General features: G+C 47.2%; 1 protein-coding gene across 2 annotated transcripts in view; it reads right to left on the bottom strand.

The window, feature by feature from the left end:
• Positions 1-1,536: 1,536 nt before the first annotated feature.
• DLG5 (discs large MAGUK scaffold protein 5) overlaps positions 1,537-24,465 on the bottom strand; it is a 129,028-nt gene continuing 106,099 nt past the window's right edge. For both annotated transcript variants that reach the window (XM_046655504.1, XM_046655505.1), the window contains exons 21-32: positions 22,127-22,289; positions 21,851-21,984; positions 20,971-21,117; positions 19,301-19,484; positions 18,597-18,745; positions 17,530-17,700; positions 16,449-16,645; positions 7,198-7,341; positions 6,797-6,924; positions 5,536-5,645; positions 4,761-4,870; positions 1,537-3,290 (exon numbers count right to left, since the gene is read on the bottom strand). In XM_046655504.1, the coding sequence (XP_046511460.1) occupies positions 3,187-3,290; positions 4,761-4,870; positions 5,536-5,645; positions 6,797-6,924; positions 7,198-7,341; positions 16,449-16,645; positions 17,530-17,700; positions 18,597-18,745; positions 19,301-19,484; positions 20,971-21,117; positions 21,851-21,984; positions 22,127-22,289 (1,741 nt within the window). In that variant the 3' untranslated portion in view covers positions 1,537-3,186. The remainder of the gene's footprint in view (positions 3,291-4,760; positions 4,871-5,535; positions 5,646-6,796; positions 6,925-7,197; positions 7,342-16,448; positions 16,646-17,529; positions 17,701-18,596; positions 18,746-19,300; positions 19,485-20,970; positions 21,118-21,850; positions 21,985-22,126; positions 22,290-24,465) is intronic.

Genomic DNA, 24,465 nt, shown 5'->3' with positions numbered 1-24,465 from the left:
AAGTCTTGTTCTCCACCCACATCACAGATGTCAGTGCAGGAAGGGGCCTTAGAGATGATCAGGTCTGCATAATCTTTGGAGGCTCAGATGCTGAGGCCACGAGAGCATGCTCTGTCCAAGTCCTCATGGCTGGAGTTGAAAGTCAACTCTGCCTTTCCAGAATGACCTGGGCCTGCATGAGATAGACAACAACTTGGGGCAGAGCCTCATTTGTCTGGGTCCCCCCCCAGCCTTGGTCTCAGACTGGTGAGAGACAAGCACAAATCCTCTCTTGGAGCTGCCTGGAGGTGGACCCTGGGGGCTGCCCCACAAGGCCTCAGTGCATCCAGAAACTAACAGTTTGTGACCTCAGGGACTTAACCGGTCCTCCATTTTAAAAAGGCATAGTGGTTTTTTCCTTGTAATTATAAAAGAAAACTAAGTCCCCTATAGAAAATTTGGAAAATACAAAAAAGTCTAAAGAAAATAAAATCACTCATAATGCCACAAGTGCAAACTGTGAAGATTTTGGTATCATAATTGAGTTCTTTAAAAGAAACTATTCCTAAAACAAGCAGCCGCTGTACCATTTGCCGAGTGGGTAACAAAATCTATGCAGCAGCTGCCCCCGTCTGAGGACGGCACTGAGTCTGGGCTGTCAAGGAGGTGTGGGCAGCTCTGTGGACGGGTACACATGGCAGAGGGGTGTGCCCTGGGTCCCAGAGAGCTGCACCAGTCCCAGCTCCTCTCAACTGCCACAGCCCCACACAGCTCTGTGACTCCTGTGGCCAAAGGTGAAGCCAAGGCTGCAGGTCCATGGTGGAACTTTACCCAGCAGGAAAGAACCAGGGAGGCACCAATAACAAGACTACCCTTGTTGGCCCAGCGAATGGCAGCATGAGGCTTTTCCAGAACATTCTGCTCTCAAGCTCCTCCAAGCAAAAAGAACAGAGTAGGTGGGCTCTGCTCTGACCCAGGCCTCAGGTTGTTTAATGAGGCCAGCCCTGGCTTCCTGGCCACTTTTCCCAGTTTCCCTGCCACTCTGGAACATGGACTTTAAGGCCCAAGCAGGCTGCTCTGGAGAGCCCTGCATGCTGGGTGGTACCACAATGCAGCCCCATGCCAGGCTGGGCCCTCCTCACCTGGTCTGGCCCTTGACCCCTTGCAGACAGGGTCCTGACTGAGAATATTAGGGGATCCTGGTGTCCTTCAAATCTCCTTTGCTTTTCACAACCCATCCCAAACTTGCAGACCTGAATGTGAGCACCCAGGGGCAGGATCTGAGTCTTAAGCAAATCAGCCATCTGGCCGCAACCAGTACCTACGCTGTGCTGGACGGATGGACGAACACGTGGGAGAGGAGGACGGAGTCAGAGCAAAGCTGATGCAGCAGGTGAAAGGGGCTCCTGATTATCACGAGAGCTAGAAAGAACCTCACACATCAGCCAATCCTGGCCACATGCAGAGGGAGAAAAGGTGTGTCAAGTTAGGAATAAAGAAAAGCTGAGGGAGCAGGAAAAGACAGAAACAAGTGAAACACAGGTGTCTTCACCACAACCAGTTACAGAAACTGACCTTTATTATTATACTAAAGTCTGTGTAACTTTTGATACAAAGTAAGGTTTTAGTACAGAAAATCCCAGTCTGTCAGAACAGTACCTGCGCACACTGTACCATCACAGTCCCACTCTGTCTGCAACTCAGAGGAACAGCCCCAAGGGCATGCGAGTAAGACCTGGAGACAGCCTATGGTTGTCTTAGTTGTCTGAGCTAGAAAACTTGTACCTGTAAAACAAAGGGCAGCATTGAGGACTGAAACATGTCTCTTTTTGAACAATTGTGCAAGAAAATATATCCCTTTTTAAAAAATGTCAGTATGACTAAACTACAATCTAGTGTCTAGAATTACAAAGAATAATATGAAATCAAAGATTTCCTGCTAGTAAAATGAAATGTTAGGAACAGTATTAAAATATAGATCATACCCCAGTGACACTTACATGGAGCCCAGTACAGTACCTATTATTAACAAGACGCACAGTTTAAGGAGGGACCACATCAAATCTTCAGCCAGAGACATCCAGCGTCAGAAGTGCAAAAAAAAACCCCAAACGAAGAATGAAGACATCTTCATGGAGTACTGTTCATGCCGTGAGTGCTGTAGCCAAGACTAAAAAGATCCCAGTTTCTCTTTTTAGATTTTTGACAGTGATAACACTAATCATTACGCTTCCCCCAAGAGCTCTCAATGCAAAGTTTGAAACACGAATGTTTTCATATCAAAAAGAGCACTGTGCCTGCCCACTCGATAGAGTTTAAGAATTACCCTGCAAAAACTGCACTGATAAAGGCTGTCACTATTTACAGAACCTAAAAAGGACCCAGTGGCATGCATCAGCCCTAGCTTAACGCCCTGCCTGGAACGAGCTGTGTCATCATGAACCTATGACGCTCCAACGGACCAGACAGAATGCTGAAACAACAAATGCAGACGAAGGAGAAGACATGGAAGGCAGGAGAGAAGGTCTGAGAGATGAGTGTGTAAGACTGCCAAAAGTCACCTTCCCTGGTGCAGGTGGGGAGAACACTGCCCCTGGCGAGTGAGCCCCACAAAGGCACTGGTTCTGCCACCACAGATGTCTAAGCATCTGCAGTCGCGAGGTCCTTCCAGGAGAGGTGCCACCGAGGAGCAGGAAGTTTGTCAAAGCTCTGGTCCCACCGACAAGAACCTCCCAAAGCAAGCAGCCCCTGGTGAGGTTCCAGAGTTGTTTGGCTGAAAACAGGAACAAAATCAACACGAAAGCAACACGGGGAGTTGGGTTGATAGAGGGGCAGGGCTGGGCACCGACCACACGGAGCCATTCAAGTAAACATAAACAACCAAATACTTAGAAAAGGCTTGTAAACTGTGATCTGAAAGGTTCTCTTTGCAGCATCTCTGATCAGCTGGCTAAAGAAAGGCTGGTGTCAAACCCCTCTAATTGAAAGTCTTTTGTGGTTTTTGTTTTGTCTTAAAGCACAGGTGTAAGAGGAACAGTCCGCCAGCCCTCTGTATACAAAGGAGGTGCTTCTGGAGTCCTTGTTCATGGATCCTTCCCCTTCATGTTTATATACACATAGACTTCTATGTCTCATCACTAACGAAGAGCTGAGCCAGGGGTTCACAGTGGCAGACGAGGTGCAGTCACTCCCCAACACAGTGATCTTCTACAGTGGGCAGGCTGGAATCCACAGGACCTTATCTTGCTCTTGATTGACCATTGCCAAGATCTGAGTGCAAATGCTCGACAGGGCTCCTCCCTGGACGATGCCTGCAAAAGAGCCCCAAACACACACATCACTGAGCTCAGAGTAAGACCTCAGGTTTGAGGCAAATAAATACATCTTTTCCTCTTTCTCTTCTCCTGCCTATTCTGAGCTACTTGACCCTTCTGCCCTACTCCCACCTGACTCTCATCCATCAGCAAGGAATTAGGGAAGAAAAAGAAAATTGAGAGTTGAGTGCAAATCCCTTTGGCTTCGTATCTGTCCCTCTGGTCAACTGTTCAGTAGGATGCTGAAAATACAGGCCCCAAATGAAGGTGGGTGTCAAATTCTGCCAGGCTTTCCCAGCGTCTGGAACATGAATGGCTAGGATTTGACCGCTCGCATAAACTGCTCACCCCCACTGCATGCCCTGGCTTGGGTCTGCCCAATCTTGCAGTGGGGACTCCAGTAGATTGGAAGGCAGTTTGGGCGTGTGCTGTGATGGTCTGATAGGCAGTAGGATTCTATAGGAAGCAAGGACGGGTGTCAGGAGCCAGTACCCCATGGCCCAGAGAAGACGACACATCTCCAGCTGGGGCCCAGGCCTGTTATTCAGGCTTTTAACACCAAACCTCAGAAGACACAAGACCATGGCTCTCAGTGTGCTCCACCAAACAGCGCCAGTAGACAACCCAGGCCCCGGCTGCTTGCCACGAGGTACGTACAGAAATTGACAGGGAGCATTTAGAAACTGCTATGGAAATGTGACAGAGTAATTTTATGTCTGCTGAATCTAATAAAAAGCCAAGGCTTGTGTTTTGTAAGTTTTGGAGTTTTAAATTTTCATGTCTCTAGTAATTGTTAATGTCTGCGATGGACTAGAAGTTAAAAAACACAAACATATATATAGACAGAAGGATGAAGATTGGTTTTTGAGACCAATTGTTGCATGAGAAGCACCAAATTAGATCATAGCACTCTCTACAAGTTAATTAAAATCACTGTCCCAGCCTCTCTGTGACTACAATGTCACTAACCCCCCTACAAACGACTGATTCTATGGAAGAGGTTGAAAGACACAAAGCAAAATGGCAGCTAAAATTGGAGCCATGCCTCTTTTGGTTTGTTTTGTCTCAAAGACCAGAGATGTAAGGACACCGCTTTTCTTGACCAAACCTCATGGCAAAACTGGACTGCCCTGGAAGGTGTGAAGGACAGATGGCTACAGCCACCACCAAGTGCTGCCTTGCCAGGGAACACTGGAGCTATGCTATGTAACACGTTTAAAAATCCCAGAGGAAAAGGCCAGACCAGGACCTGAGGCCAAAATTAGTGAACTTTATCTTTCAACATGTAAAATTCCTGACGTTGCCCGGTGCCTGCAATCAGAACATTTGTAATAAAAGTGTTTACCGTGGCATTCACCAGGCACCCAGAAGTGTGGGCTATTACCGCTTTCCAGAACCATGTCTTTGGAAATCCTGTTTCCATCCCCACTCCCTGCTCTGCCTCTCCAGCTCAGATGCACCACCTACCTGTGAAGTACCTACTGTACTCCTGTTCAATCTTCTGAGCCGTCTCAAATTGCTCTTTGGAATGCCTCTGAGTCACCTTGTCCTTCAGGTAGATGGGGTCTCTCTGCTCCCTGTCAGGACATCCGGAGAACCAAGCTGAGCCTCTCGCCTCCCCAGGCCCTCCTCTTTCCATCACACAGGGGCCCCATGAGCTCCCCTCGTAAAGCACAGCAGTAGCCTGCAGCCCATGGGGAGCTCTGGGCAGAGGGGGGAAAGGTGGGTGCCCCAGTGCATGCGCACAGGGAGCAGGCCCTCGAGTGCAGGTACCAGAAGCTTCAAAGCACAGAAAGGCAAAGTGGAGGGGGACCTTGATGAACTGTTAGCCCAACCAGTTTGGAAACTGAAGCTCAGTGAAAGTAAAGGTTCACCCAAGCCACAAGCCAGCTCCTTGCAAGCTGGACTTAGCCCAGGTCACCCAGTTCCTGCATCCCTGTGAGCACCAAGCTGAGAGACAGGAGAAGGGAAAGGGGGATGGGGCAGGAGGGGAGCTATGCAAAGCTGGACATACTCAAGGAACTGTGGCAGCACCCAGCAGGGCGAAGGGTGGTAGGCACGGAGGGCCGTGCTTGGTTAACACTGCGTGACTCTGAACATGAGGTGGGGGCTTTAGGGGGAAGGCTCATTCCTATACATGCCACCTACTTCAAAGCCAACAGCCCTGCTGCCTTGGCTGTTTAAGCCAGCAGCCCCATCCCGGCAAGGCCCCAGGCTCAGCTCCGAGGAGCTGGTCACCTACTTGATGTGTTTGGCGCTCTTGTAGTGGATGAAGATGACGATGGGGTAGATGTGCATGTGGTGCAGCCGCTCGATGGCGTGGGGAGCAATGTCCAGGAGACAGTGCCGGTTCTGAGAGGGACGTGGGGAGAGTGAACACATACAGTTCTACCCATGAACAAGGCAGCAAGACCAGTCTCTCAGGAAGACCACACATGATGAACCGTGGGGAAACCTTATCCTGGAAAATCTCTCCCCACAAGCTATCAGCTCTGATGGTGGTCGAGGCTGGGAGCCAGGGCCGAGTAGGGTCTGGACAGACCAACTCCAAACTTCCCTTCCTGCCTTTGCCCAGATATGGGGACCTTCTTAAAGCTCCACCCCTGCCCGGCTTAGAAACCTTCCTTCCGCCAGACGGAGCAAACGAAGACTCAAAGACTCTCAGCAGGGCCTGCGGCGGGGAAAGGTCACGCGTGTCTTTGCATGGCTGTGGCTGAAATGCGTCCTGGGGTCCCCTGAGCCTCCAGGTCAAGTGTGAGCCAAACGAAGGCCATGGCACTCTGCCTATCACTCCCCCCAGCCCCTGAAAGCTCCAGTGAGGGGGCCCAACTGTTGGCAGGCTTTCTAACTTCCGGGACACCCCTGACTGGAGCTCGTCCACCTCAACTGGGCAACCGACACTTAGAGCTGTAAGAAGCCAACTCCTTCACGTAACAAGAAAACCAAAGCCCAACGAGGTGAGCTGACCTGCTGAGAAGGACCGAGCCCAAGGAGTGCCCACGCTCTCGGGGGTGGCCTTTCCAACACACTGCAGAGTTCCCTGTGCCTCCTCATGCTACCTGGGAAACGGGCCTGAAGACAGACAGCACCACCTGTAACCCTTTCAAGGACAGGGGCCCTGGTGGAAGCTGTGCATCGTCCCCAGGATAAGGCACACACAAAGTTCTGCACACAAGCCCAACAGAGGAATGCCAGGACCCTGTTGTAGAATTCCCTGTGAGAGGGCTTTCCTAGAATTCAAAGCTCTTGTGAGATCTCCTCAGAGGGGGAGAGTTGACACATACAGATGGAGACTCCTACATGCCTGCCCAAGGCTAGCTTCCTACTGATGAAAGCGGAAGCACTCAGAAGTAACAGGGGAGCCCTGAGTAGGTTAATCTGCCCTAACAGGACACAGGTGAGCTCACTGGCCTGAGAGACACAGAAGGCCAAGGTCCAAAGGCACAGGGGGTCCACTCAATGCTTCAACAGTCACCTAAGCCTTGGTCTGAAGCAACAGGTACCTTTTCTGTGATCTCCTTTATGGAAGCCACTGTGGTCACGTCAAAATGGCCACTCCTCCGCTTGTAGTCGACAAACAGGCAGTCTTTGACGCCCCGCTCAATGGCCTGCTGGGAGGCCTTCATCACCTCTGCAAAGCACACACATGGGAATCAGGATGCCCCCCGGCACAGTGAGCTGTCACAGCACGTTGTGGGGAAGAACACTGTGCAGAAGAGCTGTTAGGAACCTGGTCCTGCTGTCCACTCTTCCAGAGAAAGAACCGGAAGCCAAGAATCTGACCCAAATCAGGAGGGCTGTGAAACACCAGAGGATCTGGCCCCAGGAGACAGGTGGACTGGACACAGGTGGACTGGACACAGGGACAGACACAGCCCAGAAGGCCCAGGGGGGAACCCCTTACCAAGGGGGCATCTGCAGAACTTGCCGGGCGCCTCGTTCACCAGCATCTCCTTCACCACGTCCAGCAAAGGCCCAAGAATCAGGACGGGCCTCAGGGAGCTGCAGTCTACTCTCTGGACTCGCTGATAGGCAAGGCTCACGGAATCTGAGGGGAGAGGGGCAGTGTCATGGGCACCAGCCTGGAGCAGACGGGGAGGGGCTGGGAGCCCACAGCTCACCTGAGCTTGCTCACCCAGCTAGGCCCACACCCTTCACTCCACAAATTCATAGCCAGGTAGGGTGACCATCTCACCCCAGTTTGCTGGGACTTGCGCGGTTTCAGCACTGAGAGTCCCACGTGCCGGGCACACCAGGGCATGCTCACTCCTGGAGTCCAGCAAAAGTGTCCCCTGCTCCATGAACACTTAAGGCAGTCAGTCTTTAACAGTCATTTCAGCACTTTCTTCTGCTCAAATTCTCCCGCATGTGCCTTAGGCCTGCTCCCCTCAACCCCAGTATCCATTCTCCGCTCTCTAGAGATACATCCTCTGAGGTTTAGCAGGTATAATCTCTCCTGCAGGAAGGCATGGTCAGGTGACCCAGACCTCCCCAGTGTGGTGAGCAGAGGCAAAGCCTGTACTTCCTCACCCCCTTCCTATGGGCTGAAACACAGGACCAGGTGCTGTGAGCCACCTCTGACTCCGCAGATGAGGACAACCCTTAGAAGACGGCATGCTACAAGATAGAAGGGACCTGGGTCCCTGGGTGATTCCCCAGAACAGAGCTGCCTCCCTGGGACCACCTGCCAGCTCAGACTTTTACATGGCGGAGAAATAAGCTTCCTATCATGCTTCGGCCACTGTCATTTGGTCTCAGTTACAACAGTCAACTCTTGTCCTAGTTGATATGTGCATCCTCTCCCTCCAAATGAATAAAAAGTCCCTGTGGAAAGAGAGGTCTAAAAACCAGCACACAACTCTTTTCTTGGCATCTTCCTGGTATCACTGTGCTGGCATCTCGGAAACACTTTAAAAAGAATATAAAGCACAGCCCTTGCCATTAAAGTCAAGCTCACATTCTAACCAGCATCACATGTCTAGGACAGCAACACATGAAAAGCAAGACAACCATACAAGAGCTGCCCAAGAGCTCCAGGCAGCAGAACAGGAGAGCCCGGGGAGCGGCAGAAGCGAGAGGAACACTATGTGGATCAGAGGATGCAGAGACCAGAAGGCCAGGTGGGATGGGCGCTGCGCCCAGGCACGGCATGGCAGGACGGTGGGTGATGGCGACAGGGACGGGCAGAGCTGAGGTGAGGGTAGGCTAAGGTGGATTTGTGAGGAAAGGTCAATGAGAGGGTCAGCCTGGAAGGCCTATGCACAACTATACAGCGAGGCTTAACTAGGAGATGAGGAAGGAGGGGCCAGAAAGCAGAGCTGTAAGTGAACACACAGCACAGTGCTGGGTACAGCCTCAGCTCCCTAAGAACCGAGCGCGTGAGCAGAATCGAGGGGGAAGTGAACACTCCCCCCTTCCCTCATCCACACCTCCACATGTATTTTCTAGGACTGGTGATTATCCACGTACATATAGATGGCTTTCTGTACAGCATGTCTCAACCTGGTGTCTCATCTGCTAACAAGGCAGGGGGAGGTTTTGGTGACCACATTCGCTGTCCAAGAACCCCACGCATTTTGGACCAAACACTCTGAAGAGCCTCAGGGCAAGAGATGAACACATCCTCTCTTTTAAAAATTAGAATACTACAGATAAAGCCAAACATCCTCTTCGATGTCTTTTCTCCAATCCTGGTCCCCACCAGCTTCCTCAGAAGTAACCACTATCATGAGCTGGACGTATACCCTTCCAGATGCTTCCCTATTCTTACATGTTGATTTTTATATGCTCAAAAAGACTAGAAAATATGTTGTGTATGTGTGTGTTCCAACAAAAATGGCATGATACTGTAAAATCTGCAACTCCTTCTTTCACTCAGTGTTATGTTTCTGGAAGGCATCCGTGTTGACTCATCTTGATCTCTTTTATTCCTCTTGAACATCCCACACATGGATACACTACATCTATTTTTCCATTTCCCTGTTTATGGTCATTAAGTCACTGTTCTTCTCAACTTACTTGAAAAAGAATCAGGTAATGACTGTTAACATTCCACACTGTGAGGTACCAATTAGAAGATTCTGTTCCTCCCTGAATAATCTGCTTCACTGAAGTCCTCCTAATTACAGAATCATAAGGCTAGACAGTATCTCAGCAGTCAATGAATCCAACCAGAGTAAGCAGCCCAGAGAAAATGCAAAACTCCCAGGTAAGGGTAAATATACAGACAGACAGAGAATCTGAAGTAATGTGATATAGATGCATAAATCACTTTTAAATCTGGTATAGATATTAAAAACCAAAAGCTAAAACTAACTATGTCTATGCTAATAAATACACATTATAAAAAGAGGTAATTGGTGCCATCAACAACATAAAGTGGGGGGACACAAAAATATAATTTTATATGAGATTGTAATTATCAGTTTAAAATGGACTGTTATAACTTTAAGATGTTTTACATAATTGCAATGGCAAGCACAAAGAAAATATCTATAAAATATACATGAAGTAAAATGAGAAGGGAATCAAAACGTTATTACAAAAAAATTAATGAAACACAAAGGAAGGCAGCAAGGGGGGAAAAGATGGACAAAATAGCTAAAAGACATACAGAAAACAACAAAATGGCAATAATAAGTCCTTTCATATCAGTAATACGTTATATGTAAGTAGATTAAAAGCCCCAATCAAAAGACACAGATTGGCTGAATGGATAAAAAACAAGACCCCACCATACGCTGTCTACAAAAGACTCACTTTAGACCTAAGGACACACATAGGGTAAAAGTCAAAGGATAAGAAAAAGATATTTCCTGAAAATTGGAACTTAAAAGGAACAGGGCTGGCCATAGCTATATCATGCAAAATAGATTTTAAGACAAAAATTATCACAAGAGACAGAAAAGGACACTATATAACAATCAAAAAGTCAGTTCTACAGAAAGATACAACAATTATAAATATATCTGCATCTAACATTAGAGCTTCCAAATATGCAAAGCTCAAGCTGACAGAAGTGGAGGGAGAAACAGATAGTAACATAATATTAGTAGGGACTTCAATGCCCCACTTCAGTTACAAATAGAACCACCAGAAAGAAGATCAGTAAGGAAACAGAGCACTTGAATAACACCATAGACCTAATAGGTACACACAGAACACTCCACCCAACAACAGAACACACATTGCTCTCTAATGCACATGAACGTTCTCTAAAATAGATCACATTAGGCCACAAAACAAGTCTTAACAAATTTAAGACTGCAATTATACAAAGTATCTTCTCTGACCATAACGGAATGAAACAAGAAATCAACAGCAGCAGGAAAGTCTACAAATGTGTAGAAATTAAAACAACTCACCCTTAAACAACCAATGGGTCAAAAAAATAATCACAAGGGAATTCAGAAAATGTCTGGAGACAAATGAAAATACATAACACACGAAAAAGTATGGGATGCAGCAAAAGCAGTTCTAAGAGGGAAGTTTACAGTGATAAATGCTGACACTGAAAAAGAAGGATCTCAAATCAACAACCTAAGTTTACACTTTACAGAACCAGAAAAAGAACACACTAAACCCAAAATCAGCAAAAGGAAGGACATAATAAAGATAAGAACAGAGATAAATGAAATAGAAAATAGAAAAACAATTAGAAAAAAAAATCAATGAAACCAAAAGTTGGTTTTTTGAAAAGACTGAAAGACATTTTTAAGACAAACTTTAAGGTCTTTAAGACCTTTTAAGACAAACTCTTAGCCAGACTAATGAAGAAAAAAGCAGAGAAGACAAATAACTAAAATTAGAAATGAGACAGTACATTTCACAAATTTAAAAAATTATAAGAAATTACCAATTACATGTCAACAAATTGGTAAGTGATAAGAAATGATAAATGACTAGAAACACACAACCTAGCAAGACTAAATCATGAAGAAATAAAAAATCTAAACAAACCTTAACAAGTAAGGAGATTGGAACAGGAACCAAGAAACTTCTCAACAAAGAAAAGCCCAGGACTAGACGGCTTCACCAGAGAACTCAAGCAAACATTTAAAGAAGAATTAACACCAGACCTCTTCAAACTTTTCCAAAGAACTGAAGAGAGAAAACTTCCAAGCTCATGCTATGAGGTCAGCATTACTCTGACACCCAAACCAGCTAAAGACACAAGAAAAGAACACTACAGACCAATACCATTGATAAATACTGATGCAAAAATCCTTACCAAAATATTAGCAAACTGAATTCAACAGCATATTAAAGCGATTATAAACTATGACCAAGTGGGATTCATACATGGAAAGCAAAGATAGTTCGATAATCAAAAACCAATCAATGTGATACACCACATTAACAAAATGAAAGACAAAAACCACATGATGATCTCAATTGATGCAGAAAAAACATTTGACAAAACCAACACCCTTTCACGATTAAAAAAAGAAAACACTCAACAAACTAGGAATAGAAGGAAACTACCTCAACATAACAAAAGCCATATATAAAAAGCCCATGCTAACATCACACTCCACGGCAAAAGACTGAAAGCTCATGCTTTCGGTTTGAGATCAGGAACAAGGCCAGGAGGCTACTCTCGCCACTACTATCCAACATAGTACTGGAAATCTTAGCCAGAGAAATGAGACAAGATAAAGAAATTCACAATAGGCATCCAAATTGAAAAACAAGAAGTAAAATTATCTGTTTGCAGATGACATGATCTTTTATGTAGAAAACCCTAAAGAATCCATTAAAAAACTGGTACAACTAATAAGTGATTTCAGCAAAGTTTCAGGGCACAAAATCAAAACACAAAAATTAGTTGCATTTCTTAATACTAACAATGACCAATCTGAAAAAGAAATTAAGAAAACAATCCCATTTACTATAGCCTCAAAAAGGATAAAATATTTAGGAATAAACCAAACCAAGGAGGTAAAAGACTTGTATGCTGAAAACTACAAAAAACTACAAAACATGGCAAAAAGAAATCAAAGATATAATAAATGGAAAGATATTCTGTGCTCGCGAATTGGAAGACTCATTATCATTAAAATGTCCATACTACCCAAATCAATCTATACAGATTCAGTGCAATCCGTATCAAAATCCCAATGGCATTTTTTTGTAGAAACAGAAAAAAAAATGCGAAAATTCATACAGAATCTCAGAGGACCTGGAATAGCCAAAACAATCTTAAAAAGAACAAAGTTGAAGGTCTCATACTTCCTGATTTTGAAAAATACTGCAAAGCAACAGTAATCAAGACAGTGTGGTAGTGGCATAAAGACATATATTTAGAGACCAATGGAACAGAATAGAGAGCCTAGAAATAAATGCTTGTATATAAGGCAAAATGATTTTTTTTCCTGCTTTTTTCTCCACAAATCCCTCCAGTACATAGTTGTATATTTTAGTTGTGGATCCTTCTAGTTGTGGCACGTGGGACGCCACCTCAACATGGCCTAATGAGTGGTGCCATGTCTGCACCCAGGATCCAAACCCTAGGCTGCCGAAGCAAATCACAGGAACTTAACCACTCGGCCATGGGGATCGGCCCCCATAAGGCAAGCTGATTTTTGATAAGGGTGCCAAGACTACACAATGGGGAAATGAAGTCTCTTCAACGAACAGTGTTGTGAAAACTGATGTCCACATGAAAAAGAGTGAAGGTGGACCCTTATCTCACACCATATACCAAAATTAAACCCAAATAGATTAAAGACCTAAACATAAGGCCTGAAACTATAAAACTCCTAGAAGAAAACATAGAGGAAGAGTTTCATGACATTGGTGTGGGCAATGATTACTTGAATAGGGACAAGAAAAGCACAGGCAAGAAAATCAAAATAGACAAATAGGACCACATTGAATTTTAAAACTTCTGTGCATCACAGTAAACAAACAACAGAATGAAAAGACAACCTACGGAAGAAGACAAAATATCTGCAAATGATGTACGTGTGTGTGTGTGTGTGTGTATCTGAAAGGTTTATATCCAGAATTTATAAGAAAGTTCTAGAACTCAACAAAACAAATAATTTGATTAAAAATGGGTGAAGGATTTGAACAGACAATTCTCCAAAGAAGATATACAAATGGCCATCAATCATATGAAAAAGATGCTCAACATCACTAATTAAGAGAAACGCAAATCAAAACATTGAGATACCACCTCACACCCATTAGGATGGCCACTATCAAAAGAAACGAGCAAACGGAAGATAACGGGTGTTGGCAAGAATGTGGAGAAATTGGAACCCTTGTGCACTGCTGTTGGGAATATGAAATGATACAGCTACTATGGAAAAGAGTATGGTGGTTCCTCAAAAAATTTAAAAATAGAATTAACATATGATCCAGCAATCCCACTTCTGTGTATATAGCCAAAAGAATTCACAGCAGGATCTCCAAGAGACATTTGTACACCCGTGTTCATCCAGCATTATTGACAATAGCCAAGAGGCAGAAGCAATCCAAATGTCCATTGACAAGTGAATGGATAAAGAAAATGTGGTAGATACATACAATGAAATACTATGCAGCCGTAAATAAAGAAGGAAACTTGTCACATGCTACGATATGGATGAACCTCAAGGATATTTTGCTAAGTGAAATAAGCTAATCACAAAAGGATAAATACTGTATTATTCCACTCATATGAAGTATCTAAAGTATTCAAAATCATAGAAATAGAAAAGGTGGTGTGGCTGTAAAGGGTTGGGGCAAGAGGGGAGGCGGAATTAGTGTTCAGTGGGTACAGAATTTCAATTTTGCTAGATAAAAAAGTTCTAGAGATCTGCTGCACAACAATGCAAATATACTTAACACCACTGAATTGTACACTTAAAAATGGTTAAGATAGTAGATTTAATGTGTTTTTTACCACAAAAATATCAAACAGAAACTAGAACTGAAAAATGCAATTTCTGAAATAACATTGGACACAACAGAAGAGTGGAGTAATGAAGAGGGAAAGTTCAGTGGAAAATATCTGAGCTATCCAAGTTGAAACACGGAGACAAAAAAACCAAAAAGACAGAAAATAGAGGGGGAAAAGAAGGTGTAAAACACATATGGACATGGTCAAAGAGCTAAGATGCAGGAGAGGAAAGACAAGCACAGAAGTAGTTTTAAAGAAACACTGGCCAGGCATTGTCCAAAAGTGACACTGTTCTGTACACACATTATACTTCAATAAAATGAAAAAAAGAGATTGTCACTGTGGGTTGAAAAAACCCACATGCTGCTTATAGGAAACATTTAAATATAAAGCTACAGAGGGGCCAGCCTGGTGGCCAAGTGGTTGGGTTCGCGCACTCTGCTTCGGCAGCCCAGGGTTTCGCCAGTTCAAATCCTCGGTGCAGACATGGCAGTACTCATCAAGCCATGCTGGGGCGGTGTCCCACATGCCACAACTAGAAGGACCCACAACTAAAAATACACAACTAAGTACCGGGGGTCTTTGGGAGAAAAAGGAAAAATAAAATCTTTAAAAAAATACATATATATAAAGCTACAGAAAGTTTAAAATAAAAGGATGAAAAAAGATGAACTATGCAAATGCTAACCAAAGGAAAACTGGTACAACAATAACAATATCACACAAAACAGAGTTCAAGGCAAGAGACGTGACTAGAGATAAAGAAGGACATTTCATGATGACAAAAGGGTCAACTTACCAGGAAGATATAACAATTCAAAAGGTGCGTGCTCTTAAAGACAACTTCAAAAAATATAATGCAAAAAAAACCCTGAAGAACTAAAAGAAGAGTAGACAAAAGGCTATTTTTCAAAGACAAACATATCTATTGGACATCCACTGACTACTCCAGAGATGGTGTCTATGGGAGAAAAGGGAGGGGGGATATGAAAGCGGAGGTCAAAGAAATGAAAGGAGAAAAAACAAAAGCAATCTAAGAGAGAAACCATGCCTTGAGTAAGGGGTCGGCAGACTTCTTCTGTAAAGGGCAAGAGAGTAAATATTTTAGGCTTTGAAGGCCAAAAGGCAAAATCAAGCAACTATTATTGCCCAGTGACTAATACAGTCTTCACACATTTTAAAGTCTAAGAACCCATTCTTAGCTTGCAGGCCATACAAAAACAGGCAGTGGGCTAGATTTGGCTCATGGGCTGTGGCGTGTCAAGCCCTGTCCTGACTGACAGTGACAGTGGGCCATGAACATAGGTAGGATTCACTCAACTTGCTGTGCCTAAGGCCTTAATTTAAAAAATTAAGAAAGAAGGAGGGAAAGAGGGGAGGGAGCAAGGAAAGGAGGGAAGAAGGAAACCTGCTATCCTACCTTCTGTTGCTCAAGGCCACCTCCCCACCCTGCCTGCCCAGGAGGGCGCATGTTCTAGAACAATGGACGTACATGCGGGGTCCCAGGAGCAGCATTCATGAGAGCCTCCTGCTTTACAGGAGAAATACACCCTTTCCACAAAGGTGACCTCACAGGGGATCTGATACTCCCTAATATGCAACTCTGGGCCTACATCAGCACCCGGGCCTGGGAGGATCTTGTAAGAATCATTAACAGACACAGGGAGTGAGGCCAGAAAAGGCCAAAGATCTGCAGAGACTGGTGGTCAGTGGTCACCACCGAGCAGCCTGTAATAACCCAAAACAAACTACAAGCAATATATTGAACAAAAACTGCTTTTTGCCCGCTTAATACCTCTCCTTCCTTTCTTCCTTACTAACAGAACCTGCATTACTGAGGCCAGCAATGCTCCAGCCAAAAACCTGCCTTTTCAGCCTCCCTTGCCCATGCAAGTGGCCAATGAGATGTAAGTAGAAATCAAAGGGTGGGGCTTCCAGGGAAGCTATTTAAAGAGGTACACTAAACTGAGGCACACTTTTGCCTTGCCCCTTCCTCCTTCCTGCTGCCTGAACATGGACGTGATGGATGGAGCTACAATGAAATGTGGTGACCACGGGGAAACGTTAAGGATGGAAGCCATGCCCTATGGATAGTAGACTCTGAAGACACCAGCACCACCATCCCAACCTAGATGCCTACCTCCAGACTACTTCTGTGTGAAAGTAGGCAAATCTCTATCTTGTTTAAGTCACTGTTGTGAGGCTTCTGTGGTTAACAGCAAATCTAATCCTGAGAGCCTGTTAAAAAAGCAAGCTCAGCCACTTGCCTTCAAAGAGTGGAATGGAATCATTGGAAAAGGTGTCCAAGGCAAGAAGGTCTTTCCCATCTTTGGACCCACTGCGTTTGTGCTTATGTTTTCTTCGAAAGAAGGATCTGCGTGCAGCCGCCGACAGCGTCTTTGCAGTGGCGTTGTCGTCTTTGACTTCAGACATGCTGAGCCTCCTGGAGAATTCTTGGTCCATCCTGCAGTCACAGGGAATGGCAGTGCTGGGTGGGACCACAGGGACCATCTCCTGCCCATCCTGCCCATGAGGAGAGCGAGAGCTGGGACTACAGGCTCCTCCAACACTCCTCTGCAGGTTTCACGGCAACTTCACCCACCCATGCCGAGGACCCCTGTACCACTGCTGTGGGGTTGACACAAGCACCAGAGCTGGGGGCAAGCTCTTAGAGAAGACCAATATCTATATTCAGATGAGTGTCAAAGGAATTGCTAGACAGCCTTCACTTGGTGACATTACAAGTTACATTTCCTGCCAGAAAAAGGAATGAGGCACTGAAACACACTGCAACATGGACAGACCTTGAAAATACAATGCTAAGTGAAAGAAGACAGTCACAAAAGACCATATACTATATGATTCCATCCACATGAAAGCCCAGAACAGGGAGATCTACAGACACAGAAAGTAGATGAGTGGTTGCCCGGGGCTGGGGGGAGGGGGTGAGAGACAAATGATGAGGGGCAATAGCGAAAGGGGACAGGGCTTCTTTCTGAAGTGAGGAAAATGTTCTGAAATGGACTGTGGTGATGGTTGTACCTATCTGTGAATAGAATAAAAGCCACTGACTTGTACACTTTCGGTAAATTGATTGGTACATGAATTATATCTCAATACATCTGTTAAAAAAATTATGTCTCCTAAGTTGCGACTGTGCTTCCGTATAGCACCGACTCAAGTACAGCTTTCTGGACAAGCAATTTCAGCAAAAAGTATAGACCAGAAGCTGAGATGAGCAGCAGAATGAGTCTTCCAGCATCCCCGGCCCTGGCCCTCATCTTGTGGGAAAGCTCCATGGATGCTACCCCCACCCCACTCCCAAGGTCAGACATGGAGAACACTTACACATATTTGCTGGGGATCTGCCCACGCTGGATCTTCTGGGCGTTCTCGTCCAGCTGCCAGGCCATCCAGGACCCAAATGTGCCCTGGGGCAAGGTGTCATCAACGTAGAGGATGTCGTCTTTCTTAAAGCTGAGCTCATGCTCCACCTCTGCCAGCCGGTCGTACAGGGCCCTAGACGAAGTGACAAAGGGAAGAGGATCAGGAGACTTCTGGCTGCTGCAGGACAAGTCACACATCGTGGCAGCCAGACTCCTGGGGCCACTCTCCTGCTCTGAGCTTTCCCAAGACCATGATCAGGACCCACCTTTTCCCATCCTGGTGGCAGTTCCCAAAGGAGGGAACCCGGACTTTACATACAGGACAAAGAAGGTGCCTTTCCTCCTCTGAAGTCAGAGGCTCCCTGGTGATAAGAGCTGCCTCACGCCTATCAGATAAAGAACTTCTGGCCAAGGCCCAAGGCCATACCCCCTCTTCCAAATGGGCCTTTCCCAATTGCCTTTCTCCCCCGAGTCAAGGCTCATGGCTCCTACAGATTGGAAACCCCCCAGGATGCAAACATGTCATTTCCCACCCAGGAGGGGGTCCTAGAAACAGGGACCCGTACCTCATGGTATACAGTTGATCAATGTTTTTATTCTTTTTGTGGCCTCAGATTTTAGGTAATGTGAAGCAAGCTCTGAGGCCCTCCTAGAAAATGCCTGATGCCTGCCACCTCACACATTTCATACAGCACTTCAGGGCACTGTGGCTACCTCAACATCTACACACCTGCAGAGGGATCTGCAGACCCTGGTCAGGGGGAGACCAAGAGAGGAATGCAGCCCACATGAAAACGGGGCTCTGCAGCCTCAAAATTCCCCAGGCCCCAAACCCTAAAGAGGTTCTCAGCCTTCCATCTGGGCCTGTAAGCCCTTGAGGTTTTATCTAAGTCACAAGCAACTTGCCGTGAGCTTGCGGTTTGGGGCCCAAGTAATGATGATTACAGTGCCACCCTTTGGGGGCAAGAAACACAGAGATGCTCACCGGGAACAGTTTCCACTGAAAGGCCCTCCCCTGGCCACTGATACCTGATATAGAAGCTGTCGCCAGGCAGGCCCTTGACCTTGGCGAACTCCTCAGGGCGGAACTGCACCTTCAGGCGGACGCCATCCTTGGGCTTCAGCATCTCCACGTAGACCTCCTCCACCGTCTTGTTGCGCACGTCCAGACTGCCATACTGCCCAGGGATAGGGGACTGGGGTCAGAAGGCAGAAGGCAGAAGCCAGCGGTGTCTTGGGCACCCATGAGGGGCTGGTTGTGGGAGGCGATTCAACTTCCCCTTAACTGGGAATCTGCCTGCCTCCTCTGCCGAGTGTCTGCTCTGTCCCCCACACCTTCTCCCAGGAGAAACCCTGTTCCAGCCCCGCAGCAAGTAAGGGCTATTCAGAAAGCAGCACTTCATCTTGCTTATGCTACTGTATCTTTCAATATCTACGAACCACCTCTTTCATCAAACAGGAGACCCAGTGAGAAGGAGATGACACTCCCCATCAAATGAGAGTCCTGCTGCTGACAAGGGCAGAGCATCTTCCCTCTAGATGCCAGGGGCGAAGCTGGCATCTTGCTCACTTTCCGGTGATCTACCCACAGGGTCTTGGCAGCACTCAACACTGGCAAGGGCTGCCAGGTGAGAGGCTCTGCTCCTCAGTCTCCTGTGTCACCTGAGACCATAGGAAGCCTGAAATGCAAACGGAGGGTGGCCTGGCCCGCTGCTCAGCAGCTCAGAACTCACCTCGAGGATGAGATCTCCCGGCACCAGGCCGTCGGGACCCTTGGCAGGACTGTCATCCTCCACCTCAGCCACAAACACCCCGTGCAGGTTCCCCCCACATAAATGCAGTCCAAGCTCCAGCTGGGACTTTTTGATGAAGACAACACGTGGCTCTGGGGTCTTCTTATTGGCATCTCCCACCATCCTTTCAGGAAGGAAAATGCAGTTCCTCAATCATGCACAGGGAGGGAGTAGGACATGTAAATGACAAACAGTGGCTAATGCCCCATTTTCTGCTTGTTCCATGGGGTCTCAGAACCACAGGGAGTTGAAAGAGATCCCACCCCGGGCTCTAGTCCTAGTGACTTAGTTTTTAGGCAGGAGGCTGAGGCTTGGTAGAGGGGAAACCATGGCCCCAGCTCACCAAGCCAGTTGGGAAAGAGCGGAAATCAATGCTCCTGTCAATCACATGCTGCAGCCTGTGTCCCTCCCACGTGGATTATACTTGTTTTCCTGAACTTGTTCAGTCTGAGAAAGGCAGAGCTGGTCTCACCATTCAGAGCACAAGAACTCATCCAGCTTTTCCCGAGCTCTGTGTTAAAGCACGGAAAGGTGTCCCTGCCATCAAAGACCTCACGACGGAGTGAGGGAGATAAATGCTAGCCAACTGAGTGAAAGGAACAGGGCAGCAAGGGAGATTGATGAGGGGGATCTCAGGGGAGAAGCCAGCCAGTGATCATAATTTTGCTGCAGTAAGTTCCAATGTAACTGATCCTGAACGCAGAGCTGGCCACATTCTGGGTGAGGCCGGGGAAGCAGCTCCGTCCAGGACCGTTGAATGGCTACTGCATGCCCCGGCCCAGGTGGCCCTCTCCCCATCTTCTCTCCAGCTTCCCTGTGTGCCCTGCCTCCTCCTGATCTCTCCACACCCACCCCTGCCTGGCTAACCCCTGCTCATCCTGAACGTTTGACTTGGCTGTCACCACTCCCTGCCACACTCCTCCTAACTGCTCCATCGTGCCTGGACCCCTCCCAGCACGTCAGCTATGCCACACACACCTGGGCACTTGCCTTTCACCCTCTAAACCCAGTGCCCCTTGGAGGTGACATTGCTGTTGACACCAGAGCCCAGGGCCTAGCTGGGTGATGACTGTGTAATTCTGTCTACAGACAGACTCAGAAAATGAGTGAATGAGGAAAGGAGAGAAAGAAAAGAGGCAGAGCCAAGAACAAGTCAATGAGAAAACGAGAAAAAAAAAAAAAGAGGGGCCGGCCCCATGGCCGAGTGGTTAAGTTCGTGGGCTCTGCTTTGACAGGCCAGGGTTTCGCCGGTTCGAATCCTGGGTGCGGACATGGAACCGCTCATCAAGCCATGCTGAGGGGGCATCCCACATGCCACAACTAGGAGGACCCACAACTAAAAACACACAACTATGTAGCGGGGGGCTTTGGGAGAAAAAAAAAGGGAAAATAAAATCTTTTAAAAAAAAAAAGAAAGAAAGGGCAGGAGGGAGGGAGACAAAAAGGAAGGGTGTGCTTCCCACCCGACATCCTGACAACCCAGTGTGCAGTCTAGCTGTCCAATACCCACGTCCTTCAGGAGATGTGCTCGGACCACAATAAAGACCCCCTGACCCGCCCCACTGGGCCAAGGTGTACAGATGGCAGGCTCACAGCATGTCTCTGCTGACCTGGAACTGGGAGTGCTCTGCTTGGCCAGGGGGGTGCCTGGGCCCTCATCCTGCTCCATCAGCGGGTCAATGACAGAGGGATGCTCCGGGGTGGTGGCACCGCTGCCCTGGAGAGTGGAGTGGATATTGGCAGGGTCCAGGTGGGAGCTAGGGATGGAGAACAGGAAGAATAAGGAGCAGCACAAAGCCCTCAGCCACCCAGAGTTACCCTCTCTCCGGCAGTGACCAGGGCTAGGCTGTGAACAGGGACCAGCTCACATGGCTCTACACCCTGAACCCTGAGAAGAGCAGATGCCTCAAGAGAATGGACTCAGGTGGTCCACCCTGCAGGATACGCCTGTCCTTTCCTCCCTACCCATCCTCAACTGAGGGATCTTCTCCGCAAATGTTGACACGGGGACACATGAATTCAGTCCCTTTTCCTGTTTGTGCATCTCAGCCCCGCTCTTTCGCTGAGCTGAGCGAAGCTGCATGACAAGAGCGTGTCTTCCCCATCTCTCTTCTGCCCTGCAACCCACAGCACAAGGGCAGATACAAGCAGCGTCTGCTTGTGGACAAGGGGCCGAACCACTTTGTGCAAGAATCCTAGTCCCCAGGCTTCAGCTCCTGGCTACCACACACCCATGTGCGGGGCTTCCTGCTGCACAGGGGACCCAGTCATCTGTTTCCGCATCCTACTTCACTACTCCAGGAAGAGACATCCTCCCTCCATATGTCCTTTTGCAAACTCCAGGGCTGGTCAACTCTCCTCTTATGGCAGCAGAATGCTCAGAATTTGCAGCTGGCACCCTGGGTCTCCCCACAGTGAGCTATGCACCTGCCACACCCATCTCTCCTCCCCCAGCCCAGACAGTCCCAGGCCCAGAGGCCCAGGTCCTACCTGGACCGGGAGTGGCTGCTGAGCTGGTGCATGTGTGGGTTGTACTGGGCCAGGATGGTGATGGTGTCACACTGCTGCCCGATGATGAGCCGGGCCTGCTGCTCCGTGGCACTCCGCAGGTTTATGCCATTGAACTAGGAAAGACCCAGAGCAGGCTCAGTGACTGGGGAGGGGGAATGATAACGAGACCTAGGATGACGACTTGGGGGCTACTGCTTTTCCAAGGAAGGGAGGAGGGAGAGAAGAATGCACTGCAGAAGGGCAGCTCCCGCTTACCTCAAGTAACTGGTCTCCATACTCCAGGCCAGCCTGGTATGCAATGCTCCCCCCAGTCACCTTGGAGACGTAGACACCGCCCTTCTCTCCACTCACGATAGAGATGCCCAGTGGCTCGGAGCCCTTCTGTAGCTTGACATGGCGCGGCTCCTCCACGTAGGGCCTTGGAAGAGAGCCAACAGTTTTGGGGACCAAGACGAAAAGGAAAGGTATGGAGATCTGAGGTCAAGCATGCAATCAGCTATGCAAATAGAGCCAGGGAACACTGGGGGCTCCTATTATGACACAGCTGGATGAGGACATGATGACCCCACCTTTGTATGACAGTGATACACATTCCCACCAATTCATGCAAGATAAACATCACACCCCCAAAAGGACATGGAAGTACCTGGTCCCAAAACCACAAAGAGTGGTCCATGTGAATTATAAACACTGACATACACGGGGGAAAAGCACAAAGATTTTCATAATGCTAGAGAGTTGCCTCACAATGTGCAATTTATAAACCCCAGTGGGGTCTCAAGATGCCCTGAGAGGAAAAGAAATGGCTTTTGGGATGACATTCACTCAAGAAGAAACGATAAAAAGGACCAGTTTTTATATTTACCAGTACACAGGTGATGTACAATGATCATGGAAATTAAGCTGCTGCAAACCCAAGCCGTTAAAAAGGGAGCAAACGGGGAGGCTAGGAGCAAGGTGGCAACTATGCACTTGCTGGCCAGAGGGAGCCATCCATCACGCCAGAGCAAGAAGAGGCACAAGGGGGCCTCATGACAGGCCAACCTCAGATTCCTCAGGGAAGAGGCCCTGGGCCTGGTGGCCACAGGCAATCTCAAGAGGAATTGGTGGTGGAGACATCTGGAAGGTGCAAAAGGTTAGAAAGAAAAGACAGATGCTCGGAGAAGGAAGACAACCAGAGACACCTGGAATGTAACAGACAGAAAGACAGCCAAGTGAGGCTGAGCCAGCCATCAGGACTGCACTTCACACTGCCCTGGGCTTTCCTTTCAGGACAAAATCGCAGTCAAGGGCCACAGGAGGAATCAACGGGAACACCATCTCCTTGGGATCCCCTCCAGAGAACATGGTACAGGACAGGCAGCTGGAGGGCAGGCGCCTGAATCACCCACCCCTGCCACCCAGAGGCACAGGAGTCTCTTGGGCTCAGCAGGCCTCAGGCTGGATCCCTACCACTCAGGGCCCAGTCCCCTGGCAATGCTGAGATTAAAATCCTTCTTGACTTGTGCCTTCTCCTCTCCCATCTTCCAAGGTGTTCTCCCCTTCCCAAACTCACCCGCTCTGCAACGCCTTCCTCGACCCTCCAGCTCAGATGGATCAGTCCTGGCCTGCACCCTCAGTCACTTGAAGACTCAACACACATTAGAGCACCAGGCAGTTTACAGTTGTAAGAACTCTTAGTGAGCAGCCACCCCAACACCATCCTCATGCCTCCAGCCCAGGAGGACAGCACAGAGGCCCAGAGACGGGAGGAAGCTGCCTCCCAGGGCAGCTACAGGTGTGGGCAGAGCTACTTTGCTGTCCAGGGCTCCTCATTCCTCACTGTATACTCTTCCCTTTGATCTAACTCCAAACAATACATCTATCTCAATACAGGAGCAGGCAACCAAATCATAATAATAGCCATACAACAGAAGCCATGAAGCCGTTAAAAATTATATAATCCGCATTTACTGACATGGAAAGACATGGAAAGGACACACTGTCATGAGAAGACAGGTCAGCATAATTCCATTTATATAAATCTGTACAGATCTTTATGTGTCCATTCATGCATAAGAGATTTCCATGGAGGACCTTACCAAAATGTTAACAATGGCATCTCTAGGGGATGGGAATCCTTCCTTTTTAATCTCGTGAATGATCTAAATTCCTTATAGTATGCACAAGACTTTTTCTCAGAACATTAAGGCTGCTTTGTAAAAGAGGTTTGTAAAGTATATTTCATAATATTACAAATAGCTTAAGACATAATGTGAAGGAAGAAGTGTTTATGTATATAAAATAATATAAATAAAACATGCATTTAAACTATATATATATATATATGTCTCAGAAGGTTAACAGCAATTGAATCCTGATGAGATTATTTGTGACTTTTCATCTTTCTACTTTTCTAATTTTCCCAATTTTCTATACATAGTCCCTCCCTTATCCAAGGTTTCACTTTCCATGGTTTCAGTTACCCACAGTCAACAGGGGTCCAAAAATATTAAATGGAAAATTCCAGAAATAAACAATTCACAAGTTTTAAATTGTGCGCTGTTCTGAGTAACATGATGAAACCTCATGCTGTCCCGTTATGCCCCACCCAG

Source organism: Equus quagga, chromosome 2, assembly GCF_021613505.1.
Source record: "Equus quagga isolate Etosha38 chromosome 2, UCLA_HA_Equagga_1.0, whole genome shotgun sequence".
Taxonomy (NCBI): Eukaryota; Metazoa; Chordata; class Mammalia; order Perissodactyla; family Equidae; genus Equus; species Equus quagga.
The sequence above is the reverse complement of the archived record's forward strand: the minus strand, read 5'-3'. Positions and strand labels throughout refer to the sequence as shown.